This window comes from Leptosomus discolor, chromosome 5, assembly GCF_034619465.1.
Source record: "Leptosomus discolor isolate bLepDis1 chromosome 5, bLepDis1.hap2, whole genome shotgun sequence".
NCBI classification, from domain to species: Eukaryota; Metazoa; Chordata; class Aves; order Leptosomiformes; family Leptosomidae; genus Leptosomus; species Leptosomus discolor.
Genome location: NC_141395.1, coordinates 16,752,954 through 16,768,165, shown reverse-complemented (window position 1 = coordinate 16,768,165; position 15,212 = coordinate 16,752,954). Strand labels below are relative to the sequence as shown.

The 15,212-nt window shown below is 48.8% G+C and overlaps 1 protein-coding gene across 2 annotated transcripts in view; it reads left to right on the top strand.

The window, feature by feature from the left end:
* The window catches only part of MARCHF4 (membrane associated ring-CH-type finger 4), a 101,273-nt gene that overhangs the window by 61,670 nt on the left and 24,391 nt on the right, over positions 1 to 15,212 (top strand). The window contains exon 2 of one of the 2 annotated variants that reach the window (XM_086465819.1): positions 9,311 to 9,466. In XM_086465819.1, the coding sequence (XP_086321945.1) occupies positions 9,311 to 9,466 (156 nt within the window). Of the gene's footprint in view, positions 1 to 9,310; positions 9,473 to 15,212 lie in introns of both variants that reach the window. The other variant, XM_086465818.1, reaches the window with a different exon arrangement.

Genomic DNA, 15,212 nt, shown 5'->3' with positions numbered 1-15,212 from the left:
AGGCTTTTTCAGTAGAAGAAGCCATTTGTATCAAAAAAATTTAATGGAAAACCTCTTTAATTGGTTGAAAATTTATTACAACAAGCCATAACTTAAGGGCACTTGATTTGTGCTGAAGAGCTGTTTGGATTCATGTAGTCACATCAGATTTACCACAGCATCCTAGGGAACAAATCTGAGCTCACTCTTGTATGTCACAGAATAAATCTAATTATTGTCTGAAATACTTTTATTTTTTAATTAAAAAGAACCAGAGTGAAACAACAGTGGATTTCTCTTTCAGAAGAGACCAGATTGTTCTAGCGCACAAAATGGTCTCCGGAAGTTTAAAGCCTTGGGTGAAAGCACAAGAGCTACAGGCTAGGACACGTCTCGGTATTCAGGACAAGTCTGGAGCTGAACTTGCTCTAACACCCAAGTGCTTGGGGGTATCCAGGTATCTTGATTTTGCATGCGCAATGCTGTAATTTCTATGCACTGAAGGCTCTTCACTTAATCGGTGCTATTATCACACCTGATGAGGCACAGCAGGTGATATTTGAGATGCTTGCCTTTTGATGCCTTGCAACTGAGCAACATTTAGTAAGAATTACTTAAATCAGCTAATCAAAAACATGTTCAATGACATTAGGATGAAGTGGGCTCTAGAACACCGAAGTTATTTTTCTTGTGGAAATCCTTCTGTAGAGAGAAAAGCAAATAAATCCCAATGTGATCTATATATTGTAAACTCTGCTCCTCAAGCTGTTGTTAAGTAATTCCTGAAAATCCTTTGTTATTCCATATTTCAGGCGAGGTTCGACTTTGTTCTGGTGGAACAGGCGTTCACAGACCTTTTCTATTTGTATTTTGGTGGCATAGCTGAAACTGGCCAAGAGCCTGTGTGATAGCTGCCAGAGCAAGAGCATGCAGCGGTACAGCTGGGCTGCGGCTGGGCTCTGCGAACACATCTGTGCACAGCCAGGACAGCCTGGTGTCTGCCTCCCCGTGCCAGCAAAAGGGGACGGTGGGGCCATTTGCTGGTGTGATTTCAATGGTGGTACATGTAGGCAGTGGTATGGTCCTTTGCAGCATTGATCCACCAGTTGCCATTTCTGTTGAATAGTTTTTCATCCCCTAGGAAGGGTGTTCTCCGACTTCAGGAAACTAATTTGCACGGAGTTTGGCTACCCAAAAGGGCTGATGCTGAAAAGACAAGATGGCAGAGCTGTGAAGGTACAAAGTAAGAGGCTTGGTTCAGTGAGCAGAGCTGTGTTGCACAATGCAGAACAGCCTGGTCTGCTGGGCATGGGGCAGGATCAGTCCTGCCTTCTTCTTGGGTTCAGTGGTGGCAGCAACAGCATGGTAGGAGTGCTTGCAAGTGCCTGTGCTTACTGTGTTATTTGCTCTGAGGACAACTGGTGGGTCAGGATTCCTGTTCAGAGGTATCTCCTCCCAGAAAGGCCTGTCTGTTGGCAAGACGCACATGCAGAGATGGAGCTCAGCATCTTCCCTCTCAGTTAAAGGGACCCCCAGGGACTGCCCTCCCACTCAGCTCCTCAGCATTGTAGGGCTCTCTGCCCTTCACCTTTCACTGGCCTGAAACCAGCTGTTAAAATCCTCCATAGCCCATTGCACAAAAAATGCCTTATGAGTCTCTGTTTCTCACAAAATGTATGCTTTCTGCTCCTTCAGAGAACTTTCCCTTAAAGGAAATTGATTTTAAGCCATGAGACACCTGGTCCTGTACCAGCTCCCTTTGGCCTTTACCAGTGGTGGCAGGGATGCGCCCAGAGCTGGTGGATTGTGCCTGCCTCTGAGCAAATGCATGGGCAAGTTAGGGTCAGCTCAATATTGAAACAGCCCAGCCTAGATTCAGCCCTTTATTTCCTTTTTTTTTTTTTTTAATGGGAAGGGGTAGGGCCATGTCCAAATATTTCACATTAAACTCCACAACTTTCCTGCTTTGCTTTTCTGCTTCCGAGGCATTGCACAAACGTGCCCCAGCTCCCTGACAGCTCGCATTAAGCTCTGTGGAGCTTCGTTCAATCACCTTCCCCTGGAAATCAGTGAAGGAGCAAGGGCAGAGCCATGCGGCTCTGAGGATGAGTCACCGCAGCAAAGGCTCCTGTCTGAGGGAGGCAGAGCCACTGCTCTCTAATGCGCTGGGCTTTCTGCACCAAGGACTTCTCAAGCTTCCTCCTCCTTCTTTCTTTTCTTCCTGAGTTGTTATTCCTCGTCTTCGTTTGTCTCTTGCCCGCCCTCCTGCCCTACAGAGCTCTTTAAGGTTTTAGCAATTAAAGGGGGGGAAAAAAGCCATGCTTTCTTCTGCTCCCTGGTGTGGCCAACAGCAGAGGAGACCCATCCCCTACTATTTCTCAACCCGTGGGAAGGATGGAGTATGGAGGTTGCCCTCAGGCTTTTTTGATGTGGCACCTGTACCTGTAATAGGTGGTGGGGATCCCACAGGGGCACACAGGCAGCGCTATGGGGTCTTGCTTTTGAACATCCCACTCAGACTGGCAGAAGAGGAGCAGGACAATTTGATAAAGATAGCAGCCAACACTCTGGTGCAGCTCAGGGGCGTTTTGGGGCTTTCCTGTGCTCTGCTGACCAGGGCACAGCCCCAGGATGAGGACTGGCCAGATGCCTCTCCCCTAAGTCCCTGCACTGTTGTTGGGTGTGGGGGCACAGGGGTTTTGCCTGCTGTCTGCCTCCAAGACAGCTGAGCCTCCTGACTTATATGCTTTAACCAAAAAAACCCATCTTTTCACTTAAAACATGGCCAGGCTTCACTGATGCTCTGGTGAACATGCCAGATGGGGTGATGGTCCCTTAGCTCTGCAGTGATAAAAAGTCCCCATGGGGATCAGTAAGGCTCAGAAAAAGGAGTCTCCCTTCCTTCTCCCTTCTCCATCCCACTCCCAAATTCTGATCTCCACCTCTGGCACTGTCTGTCCATCCATCGGTCTGTCCCAGTGGCGGTTACACACAAAGCACAGCAGACAGGAAGGAGCAGAGATCACTTAAAATTCCCCTTGACCGTGGTAAAGCCGAAGGCTGTGGGCAGCAGCTGCTCAGCTGGAAAGTCGTGTCGCTTGTGATAGTTGTGGGATGAGTTTTCTTGCAGAATGAGACAGCGGAGCAGGTCCCACCCTGCCCTCCCCGCAGCTGTGGCTGCAGCCTTTCATATTTTCATCAGAAAGGTGCAGAAAAAGCCTGAGCAGCGTGGCAGCCTCGGTGCCTCTCGCAGGTGCCGCGGCAGCAGCCTCTGTGGGTGGAAAGGCAATTTATGCTGTTTTCAGAGGATCGGGAGCTCTGCAGACATGATGGCTTTTTGGACAGGACTCACTCTGGAACAAACATTGGGTCTCAGCTCAGGACCGTGTGAAACGTATCCCTCTACCGACCAGCACCCATGTTTCCAGACATTGCCAAAATATGCCTGATGGTCCTGGAGGGGTGCGTGGTGGCTTCGCTGGGTGCACTAAAGCCTTTCTGCTCACATCCAGCCTGTAGGCAAGAGGGATGCCTGTGTTTTGTTGCTAGATTAGTCATCACCCTGTCAGAGATAAGTGCCCCATTTGCAAGGCTGCCAGAACAGCTAATGCCCATCAAAAATTGCAGAAAACCAGAAAAAAGCAGAGCTGTGCCCCCTTCCTCCCACCCCCAGCACCCATCTCAGATCCTCCAGGCTGCCGTGCCCGGCTGTGGCTGCTCACTGGTCACTGCCATGGGGATGAGGAGCCCCAGAGAGGGACCCAAACCTCTACCATTTCAGAGCCCCGTAGAGATGTGGTCCCACCCCAGTGAGCTGTCAGGCCAAGCTCCCACACCAAAAATTTCAGCCAGGCAGCCACAGGCTTAAAGTCACAGATGAGGAAAAGAAATAATTGTCCAGAGCTGGATTTTTCTCCAGTCCTTTACGGGGCTGCATTTTCTCTTGCTGCTGGAGTGGAGGGTACTCATTGCACCCCAGGGCACATGGATCTTGCCTGACATGAGGCAGCGCTGCCTCTGCATGCCGCATGGATGCCCGGTTTTGCAGGGGTGATGTGGGCTGAGCCAGTCCTGGACATGGAGGTGGCATGGCAGCAGTGGTGGCACCTGGGGGTGGGAAGGGAGCTGCAAGGAGCCTGGGTGATTTCTTTTTATAATCACTTGTATAGATTTTCCTATATCTTCCCCAGGTTTTAAGGAGCTGCCCAGGTGGCAGGAAAAGTGTCTCAGCAAATTGCTGCCAAGATGGAGATTGGGGTCAGCACTCAGCTCTGCTGGGGTGCCTGGGGAGATGCCAGCCCACCACAGAGCCCTGTGCATAACTGTGTCCTGTGCTGCCCTGACACCACAGGACATGTAAGCCCACTCTTCTCTGGGTACACTGCATCAATCTCCCCCAAATGCTTGAGAATTTCATGCAGTATACATATGTATATATATTCATAGATACTTATTTCATGTCCCTTGTTGTCTGTCGCTGGCTGACACAGTGCTCACACGCGGGAGGATACTCATGGGAAGCATCTGAGATGCTGATAGTAACCTGTGTATTTAGTTTAAAAGGATGGAGGGGCAGTTCTTGTAAGTGTGGGAAGACAGAGTGATCATTAGGACATGTTTATTGGAGTTTACCAGCTCTGTAACAATGGGTTTCTCTTTGCCAGCAGACTTAATTCCTTTGTAATTATGTTCCTAATATAGAAATAATTTAGCATTTATTTACTATAATAAAACTTTCCATTGCATTTAAATTCAACGTGAAGATTTAAGTGTATTTAGGAGACTCAGTTGAAGACCTGAAATGAAATATTCTTGGTTTCCTTTCCAAACAAGACAAACTCAGATAAATGCTAGCAGTTAGATCCACGTGTGCAGCTACTCCCATGAGCAGCAGCAGCTGCATGTGCATGCCCAGAGAGAGATGGGAGCCCTTGTGACGTGGATGCCTCTTTCAGCTTCTCACTGCCCAGCTCTGGTCCAGGGCACTAGTCCTGTGGGTGATGCCGACGACTGATGCTACTTTGCACACCTGAGCAGGGAAAACACAAGCTGAGGAAAAACTGCAGGGGTTAAGATCACCATCAACCATCCTGGTTTGCTGTACAGCTTGCACTCGTTTTCAGAATGTTTGCTTTAATAGTTGTGGTAGCAGGATGTTGCTAACGTGGCTCTTTCTAGTTGAGCTGATGCTCAGGAACAGCCCAGGCAGCAGACGTAGGTCAGCACAGCTGGAGCTGGGAGACCCCAGAAGACCACGTTCTAACCCAATGACGCCATTGTCCCCAGCCCTGCCATGTTCAAAGGAGACTGAGTGGGCAAATTTGTTCTACTTAATTTATAGTTAAAAGAACAGGCCTGGGAAACACATCCTGTGACTGCCTGCTGGTGGGTGAGCAGCTGCAGCTTTGGTAGCAATGTGCGGATGGGCTCCCAGCACTGACAAATGACAGATAAAATGGCCAGGCAAAACACTGACACCAGCGTGCAGCAGAGGTGATGCTGCTCCTGACGTCATTATTTTTTCCCTAGATATACTGAGCATCAGAAGGGGGCACTGGCAATAATTTTTTTCCCATCCTTTCTCACCACTCCTCCCAGTAGGCTTAAAATAGCAGGGCCCTGATAATCATTAACCACTTTGATGTATTGCAACAGGCACAGATTGGGAATTCATAAAGAGAGGACAGACCTGGAACAGACCCACACTCCTGCTTTGTCTCCAGCAGTATTGTTCTCCTCAGGGTAATGCCAGCTCAGCCTGGCCTTGCCCTTGCTGCTCCTAGAGACAAGCTCCCATCACAACCAGAAATAGGGAGGAATGTTATATATAATTGCTTAATATATTGCTCTTCCCAGAAGTAGGGAAGAGTAATATACAGGGAAGAATATTTAATCCATGTGTTGAGATGGTTATGGCTAAAGCCAGAGCACCCTTCCCTTTTTGTTAACTCGGGTTTTCCACCATTGACGCAAACCCTAATTTAGACTTGAGTAACAACAAAAAAAAGCCAACTTGGTTGTTTCAGGGGAACAAGATGGTACAGAGCAAGCTGAGGATGAAGCTTGCAACTAGGGAGTATTTCTCCAATAGCTGCTGACAAAGCAGAAATGCTGCTTAGGCTGGTCTGAGTGATGGGATGTAACTCTGCAAAGAAAAATTGCAAAAATAAGTGTTGTGAAGTAGACCCTTCAGAGGGTCTTTGGAGAGCAGTCCCCAAAGGGAGTTGGGAATGCTTTTGTTTGAAGCACTGGAGAATATGTTGGGCAGAGCTGTCTTCTACAAACCTACAGAAACAGGTGTGGGGATTTAATTTCTGTCGCTAATTGCTGCAATCTGCACCTCACTTTGGGCTTGCTTTTGGGTGTGTGTAGCTTTTAGCAGAGGTCTCTGCACAGCGAATCCTTAGTGTGTGTCACAGCCGATGGACTGTTCCTGAGCTCGCTGTACAGCTAGCAGTGAGACTCCTTCTCCTTTGCTGTACAAAGGATTTATTCTTTTAATATGCCCCTGGTGTTTATTTTTCTGCTGGTACAGGAGTGCGTATGCGCGTGTGTGCATGTGGCAGTGTTTTATGAATGCCTACTGTGGACAGAATTGGGCTTCACAGTAGGCAAAAATAGCTGTGTGCCACATGCAAGGATATAATATTTCACAGGGCTGGAGAAAATGTGACAAATCAGGTTTTTGCTGGATTTGCAAAAATCAAGAAACTGGGGGATTCATCTCCACAGTTGAGTCCTGAGCTCTTGCAGGAGCTGGCAGGATTGTCTGGGTTGGAGGTCCCAATTAGGGGAGGGGGACTGGGTCCCCATGGTGGTGTAGGACATCTATGAACAACTCTTGTCTCTGAAGAGACAAGCTCATGTTTTACAGACTTGTTTATTACAGAGCCCAAAGAAGCCAACATGTGTCCAGGCTGCAGCTACAGCTTTTCTCCTCTGCCTTTACCTGGAGGTTCTTCCTCTTAGTTCATGCTCTGTTCTGCCCTGTTCCTGATCCCTCATCACCGTTGCTTCCAGCTGCTTGTTAGACAAAACCCAGGTCCCTCACTGGCTGTTTTGAACCCAACAGGAGACCCCAGTGTGTGGTGAGGTGGAAAGACAGGGACGCTGTAGAGCTGGGAGGTTTCTGCGTTACCTGTTTGGTGTTGGGATCACACTTGTGTGCTGAGGAGTGAAGCTGTTGAGAAAATAAAGCACCAGGGACTGAGATGAGGAGGGTGGACCAGAGGCACAAAGCAGCGGTCCTTGTACCAGGCTACCTCTTGGTGTGGAAGAGGTTTGGTGAGCAGGGGAGCGGAGCTGCTGTGCTAAGCTCTTGAGCCTTCACGTTTGTCATCCTGGCTGGCAGTATGTGCTCGTGTGGGTTTCTTATCACACTTGCACCGCTTTCCCACCCCAGTGCCAGCAAGGGGCACAAACATGCACAGCTGAACCTGAGCCCTGCAAACTGCACCTCACACAGGGAGTCTGAATGCCAAATGTCAGTGCTCCTTCCCACATGCACCTTCCTCCCATCTAATCCTTCCCTGCTTCCCTTCTTCTGGCTTGTCCTGTCACACCTTTCCAGGTGAAAAAGGTTCACAGATCCTACAACCCTCCTTGCTCCTCCTCTCCCTTTGCATCCCCTCCAGTGTGTAATAAAAACCAGTGACAGGTAGAGCTAAGCCTGGTTTTGTAGTGTAAACAGTTATTTACGGTTTTGCTAAGATTTCATGGAAGATGACATTTTTAGGTCACCTAGCTGAAGCAAATGAAATGATTAACATGTTTGCATTAGGTTTCATAAAAAAAGGTATCACTCTTGCCCAGCGTGATGCTCAGTTCCTCAGGTCCTGAGACCTGATGTGGTACCCACCAGGCTTATCAAGAGGAGGATCTGGTTTCCTAACCCAAGGCAGCTGGGATGAACATCTTTTACTGTGTCCAGCAGCCTCAGACACCAGGGTCTGTTATGCAGGTGCAACATCAGTGGTAACGATGGGACTGATAGAGGGGTAAGAGGAAATACCTTCTCCCCAACTCTGAAAGTATGATGCCAGCCTTCCCCGTCCTGTAGATATCCTCATTCCACATTTAAAAGCTTTTAAATCTTGGAGCACAGCTAAATACATATTGGGGGCTGTACTGTGGCTTTTAAACATTAAGAGGTGGGGAGTAAAATATAATGTCTCTGTTCTTCCCTAAATAAGCGATGGCAAATGACTGTAAAATGAGCTCCTGAGCGTGTGTGTGCAGAGAGGAATTTAGTCCCATGGTGAACAGGATGATAGCAGATGGATCAGAATAATATTGGGTTTTCCTGGATACCCTGTTTAAAGCTACACCAGAAACAAGGGAGCGAGCCAAGAGGTTCAGTGTTTCAGCCACCACTCATAAATGTCTGTGTGTCGCAAGCCACGACACAATTTGTTCTCCATCTTGCTTGCTTTTAGGGTGAAAATAGCCAGCTCTACAGGCTATGCACCAGTATGACTGACTTTTGGGACAGATTGGCCAGGGGAAGTGGGCGGGGAAGTGGGTGAAATTTGAGGACCGATTCCCTGCTGGGCTATGGGTACACAAAGACCTGGCCCCAAAGCACACACCTGCCACCCACAGCCAGGTTCGTCCCTCCTGGTCCAGGAGCACTGGGAAGGAGAGTCCTGTGTCTAGCACTGCGAACGCCCACTGCCTGGCAAGTCCTGGGAGATACCGCATGGCGCTGGGCTCAGTCCAGCTCTTGGGGAAGAGCGGCAACTCCACGTCTGGCACAAACTAGCCTGCGCAGAAAGTCCAAGGGCCTCCATGTCTGTGCTCCCCCTCCCTGCCTGGCTAGGCTCGAGGAGGCTGCCCTGGGCTTGAGTGGGACACCAGCCTGCAGCAGAGGCTGTTTCACAGCTGTCCCCTCCACTAGCCTCACTTTCTGAAATAGGAAGCAGAGAGGCAGAAACCTGAGCAGTGAAACAGTGGCATCTGGTTGTCAACAGAGCTGGGTCCACTGGTTGTGGTCTAGTGTGGGTCCTCTGGTGTCCGGTAAGAGTTGTGCTCATCTAGTTTTTCCTTCAGCAGTGATATTGGACATCTCTTATCTACCTACGTGTCTCTTTCCACAAAAAAAAATGTAGGACCCAAGCATCTGAGACCGTTACATCTCTGTCAAATTCTGTTTGCATCAGCTAAGAATTATTAGAGAGAAAACAGATGGAGGCAGCACAATTACTTAAGCCAAAGCAGGTAAAAAGGAACAAAGAGCAAATGGGTGGATGATGGAGCTTCTGCCATGCCATGCCGCGCTGTGCTGTGCCTGTGGGAGGAGGGGAGCCTTGCTGATGCTGTCTGTCTTTTTCAGGGGGAGTTGCTGAGCCCGTGTCGATGTGATGGATCAGTGAAGTGCACACACCAGCCATGCCTGATCAAATGGATTAGCGAGAGAGGCTGCTGGAGCTGTGAGCTGTGTTACTACAAGTATCACGTCATTGCCATAAGCACAAAGAACCCTCTGCAGGTAAAGGTACTAGAGACATTTCAAAGTCTATTTATTCTTGTTTCTATTTTTGTTTCTGGGAGCAAGTGGATTTTACCTGCGTGGGTTTTTCTTCCCTGCACACTGTGAGATGCTTAGAAAGGGTTGTCGGGGACTGGTCCAAAAAGGCCCCATCTTCTGCACAGTGGTACCAGGGGCATCCCCCAGGAGTCTGCTCTTTCTGTCCTTCAACAGTTGCGATGTTCACTTGCCTCCTGTTGAAAATGCTAGTGTGACCACGATAGTGCTGTAACACCTCACAGACCATCAAATGTGTTCATCCACTGGAGACCACAGGTATGCCACTGTCCCCAGGGGCAGGTGGAGGTGGAGCAGTTGTGGGATTTGCTACAACAGAGCATGCAGTCTGTGACACAGCAGTATCCTGAGACTCCATGTGTTATTGTGTCATTAACCCCGATCTCCTCCTGCTGAGCCTCCTCTGTGCATGAGGGATGGAGGAGGCAGATGGAGGGCTCCTACAGCTCTCCTCTCTGATCTGCCAGCCTTTTCACTTTACTGCTCCCCCATGATCAAATACATCCTGGCATGGCCCAAGGGGTGTTGGCTCTGATGCTCTGGTCTCTCTAAGCCTGATTCTCAGTGGATGTTTGCAGATATGCACACAACAGGTAAAGCACAACTTGATGTAAGTGGCTGTGAAAGTCATAAGAGAACCAACATTCTTTCTCTTCTGAGTTCAAAAGCATTGTGGTTTAATAAGCCCCATTGCAGGCTGGTAATTTAAAATCAAGATTCATAATGGGGAAAACTGTGTGACTGTTAAAAATGGGATGAATTATCCTTAATAGCTATTGATTTATTGCGGGGGCAACACCTGAAGATGGACTAACTGCTGCATGCCTTTGCTGGGCACCATTAGTACCTCAGATGTAAGGAAGCACATTATATCCAGGCACTACTGCTTAATTAGCATCATCTGGACTGGTGAGACATTACAGTAGCGTGCTGTGGTTTAGAGACCAGGGCGATGTCTGTTAAGGTCTGTCCAGAACCCGGTGGAGGGCTTCGGCTCTCTGCTGGTCGCTCTGCTCTCTAACAGGAGGCAAGGACTTTGCTGGTGATCGTGCCCAGTTGTATGGGGATGGCAGGGAATGCAAACTCCTGCTCTCTCCTCCAAACTGCAGTCTCTGTGTGGCTTTTTCCAGGCCTCAGGTCACTAACCACAGTGAGGAAACAGGGACAGCCCTTTAAGATTCCAAACTTAAATGAAGTAGTAAAATTACTGGGGCACTGTGAGGAAATTTTGCTGGGGGGAAGGAAAAAGACTGCCTGCTCTCTGCAAGTTGGTACAGCTACTGATTCAATTTTCCATGTACCATGGGCTGGAGAGATCGGTAGTTTCATCCCAAGCCCCAGCCCCAGCGTGTGTTAATTTCTTGGCTTTAGTAACTTGGAGCAGATTGAAACACAGGAGGGGAGATGTGGACAAAGCAGCATTTGTTTATTTCTGGAAATCTGGTCCATGAGCGTCCTAATGCTTCCTGTGTCTGAAATCAGGGCTGCAATGCTGAGCAGCATTGAAGGTTTGTGGGTGCAGATTTGCGAGTGTGTATGCAGCCAGCATTGCCTTTAATGAATGACCTCCACATGCTGTACACCTTCAGGTGGCTTAGGGCAATGGATCAGTGACTTTCCTCTGGCTCCTCACTCGGCTAAAATTTGTTGGAGCTATTCACAAACAAGGTACCCTCCCACACACAAGTTTCAAAAGCCTGCGCAAAACGTTGCTCTTTCTAGGCTCCCCTGCTAGAATGTGGCCTGATCTGCTGGCCTTTGCCACGAACACAAAAACTGAGTGGCAGGAGCAACTGAGTTACAGAGCTCAGCTCTGGGAGCGAGGGTCCCAAAGGACCGTGCAGACCCCGGGCTCAGAGGCTTCACATTGCTGGCTTAGACTTCACAGCGCTTCTCACAGAAGCACTGGCAGATTTGGAGGGTGGGAAGAAGCAACTGGAGTGAAAAGCCACTTGATCTGAAATAAATGCAGCATGTGTGGAGGTACAGCTGTGTGCCCGGGCACCCTGCCTGGTGCCAGCACAAAGGCACTTCTGGGAAGCAGATGCTACACTAGCACTAGTATGTGAAATCCCATGGGAAGTTGCTGATGAACAAGGTCTGGGGAGGCAGAGAGGATCCAGGGGCTGTGATGCCCTGACGCTCTGTGCCATAACAGCATGTCACAGTGTGCGCAGTGGGAAGAGCATCCTTTCTGCTCGTTCTTCACCCCACGCATGGATAACAGGGGCCGACTGGACATACAAGTATGTCTCTAAGTAAAGCAATAGTCCCTGGCTTTTCTTCACAGGGTCTGCTGGAACTTCTGCCCACCTTTTTTCTTACTAGAAAGCTCTGAATTTCTCAAGCACAGGTTTTGGAGGGCAAATGCTGTAGGAAGTAATGGTTGTCTCTATTCCAGACCAACCGTAATACATACAAGGGCCATGCAAACCTCACCTTCTTGTCAAATGAAACTTGTTTGGGTGATGCTCTGAGCCTGGCTAGATTTTAACCAGCAACATGACCTACCTATGCCCTGTGTCCTTTAATGTGACAGACCACTGGAAAGCCAAACCCAGGCTGCTGGCAGGCCCTGGGCTCCCTGAAGCATGTCGAATTGGTCCGAGCAGAGCAGCACACCTGACACCCACATGTTCCCCAGGATCTGCATGTTTCTCTGCCCATTTTGACATCTGCTGCACATTTTTTGGAGTGCCTAGGAGCACAACATAGGCCAGATGTGTGTGGAGACTCATGGCATGGGCAGAGAAGTTACAGTGAGGGGAACATGGTTCATGCATAATTAACACAGACTCCTTCCAGGCTCCAGGCTATTATGATGTCTTACACCAGAGAGAAGCCTTTAGTCTGGTATTTTGGCAGAATTAATCTCTATAAATTAACACCCCCTCCATCCCTGGATTGCAAGCATTTAAGGGCAAAGGTCTTAAAGCAATGACACTGCAAACCCATGAGACAGGGAGATTAAAGTTGTTGGACAACACGGTAGATGCCCTGCCAAGCAGCAGTCAGACAGCAAATAAGCAAAAACATCCCACCAGCTGTGAGCAAAAAGAAGATCTAGAGCTTTTGTCCATCCATCCATCTATCCGTACATCCTCCTGCTCTCCAATCTGCCAGTCACCGAGACAGGACTCATGGGCATGGAGGCTTTAAATGCTCCTCTCCATTGCAATATTTGTGGAAAGCCCATGATTTTAAAAAGGCCTTGAAGACACAGGGTTTTAGAAGCATGTCATAGTACTGCAGGCACCCTGGTGCTGATACATACTGGAGTAAGTATTTGCCATGATGGGACTCTGCAGTGTATATCATCTGTACAGCTTCTTTGTAGCTGCTCCTGAGCCACATCCACTCTGATGCTCTGATTTTAGCAAATAGATAATCTGTTTGAACCAGCCTTCCCAGATGTACAGCCGTCTGCAGTCTCAGGGAGTCCAACTCGGCTTTACAGTTTTTATCTCTGACTCTTCCTGTATTGTGGGTTGTTTCAGCTCCAAATATCTTGCGTTATCCAGTGCTGGGGTTGTTCTCTTCTGGCTCTATTTTGATTGTGGTGATGCTCTGTTAAGAGCTGATGAGTATTTATTTATATGGCCTCTTCATCAGGACATCCCCATCTGCAAGAAAAATGGCAGAGGTCCCAGGGTGTTTGAACTTCAGCCTGAGCTCCTGAGCTAAAAAGCTTGAGGCAAGTTCGCTGGTGTCTCTTGGTTGTCCCAAGTTGCTGAATCGCTTATGTTGAGTATGAGCTTTGGCTGGCCCCTGCTGAGCTCCAGCTGCAGCCTGCAGGCTGCAAGCAATAGGTGCAATCACAGCAAGAGAGAATTCATGGCTTGTGCCTTATAATGGGGGCTTTCTAGGATACCGATACTGTAGCCCGAGTCTTACCAGATACTCTGGCACATGGAGGAGAGGCAGTTTCATCACTGCACATTTTCATTACGTTAGTGGACTTTCCTTCCTCCCTGCTGCCTTTCCAGTGTCTGAATAAGCCACAGCATCTGTAAATGTACAGCAGGGAAGCTATCACAATGGTGGCATAACTTCGCTTGGTGAATTTATGAAAAGAAAAGCCACGCTCCAAAAGATAACTGAGGAATATGGCCAGGGCCTTGGGACAGCAGTGAGGGAAGAGCCAGACCTAAGCAGTGCTAGGAACGGTCCACTCCAGCCTTGTCAGAAAAACCTTTGCTTGCTTGTGATCCTGGGTCTGAAAATTAAATTGCTGACTAGTACAGCTCAGGATGTTAATGATACGTACTAAGGGGACGTGTCAGATACAGCAATAAAAATAAACTGAACTGCCTGAGGCAGGCATGGGAGAGCTCTCAGAGGAGTGCAGGAAGGCTTTTCCAGCAAGCAAGTCTTCTTTGCGAGCTGCTGCAGTACGGCATAGAAATCTTCTGCAGGCAAATATCTGCCTCGGATCTGCTCATGCTGGTGCTTCGGAACCTTTGGAGACTGCTGGTGCCAAAGAAAGGGAGATATGTATCATCAGGCCTTAAATACTATAGTAATGACATTATTAATCTGTGTTACATTAGCAGCGGGAGTTTTCATTCACAGGCCTCTGAGCAGAAGCACTGAAGCAAACAGAGAAACAGGTTTGTCCCAAGTACAGCACGTAGGCTATGAAACAGTGCGAGAGAACAAGAGTGACGTGACTGGCAGGCACTGGTCCCAGCTTGGCCCCTGGCTAAGGTCATTGCCAATGTCAGACCTGGGCTCCTAAGAAACCCTTTCTGAGGCATCTGGGTTGCAGAGCTTTGCGATTTGCGGAAAATGGGGAAACTTGGGCAAAATCAATCCAAGAGAGCGTGGTGTTTTGCGCCTGCACATCTGGGCTGTGTGCCGAAGCACTCGGCCAAGGGGGAAGGTAGCAGAGGACAGACAGACAGCTCCTGAGTGAATGAGGACATTTTTTCAGAATGGTCTAGAAGGACGGAGCCCTTTTTCCAGCACGGGTGGTGAACCATCACAAAGAGCTGCTTGGGCGTGCTCTGAAGCCGTTGTAAGCCCGGAGCTCACAAACCTGCTCTTGTTGTCCTGCAGGAGCCTTTAAAGTTTTCTGATACCACCAAGTTCTTAGTTCTGCCCTGTTCAGTGCTGGCAGAGCATCTGTAGAGCTTTCTACCTGCCTAAAGGTCACATTTCTGATTGATTGACAACCTGGGTGAGCTGTCAGTTGTTAAAGGTGTAGTTCAGTACAGTTCAGCAGCTACCTGGGACTCAACAGTCATTATGAGCTGAGGAAAGAAGGGCTCGGTTTTAGGTCTCTCCCCACAAGATGGGATTGCTTGACACTATGACCTTGCTAGAGCTTGAACTTTTGAGCTGGAGATTTGGAAGGAGGGGGCTGTGTCTGCAGCCAGGCAGTCAGACAAAGAGTTTTGGGGGTTTCAGATGTGCTGGTAAAGGGACTCTGCAGCGTTGCTGAGAACCTTCTTTGCAGCTCTAGCTGTGACCCAAGGACAACAGGGTCACCCTGCCAAATCCCTGGTGTGCTGGCCTTAATGACAGTGGAGAGGGGTTAGGAAAACGAGTGATTTTCTAAGGGCTGTTACGAAATCTGAAAGGCTCAGTGCTATGATTGAGGTGGGCTTCTGAGGCCACCAGTGCAGGGATGCATCAGGCCAGGCTCCTGCAGCTGAAATTCATCAGCACGTTCCACTTCTGAACAGCT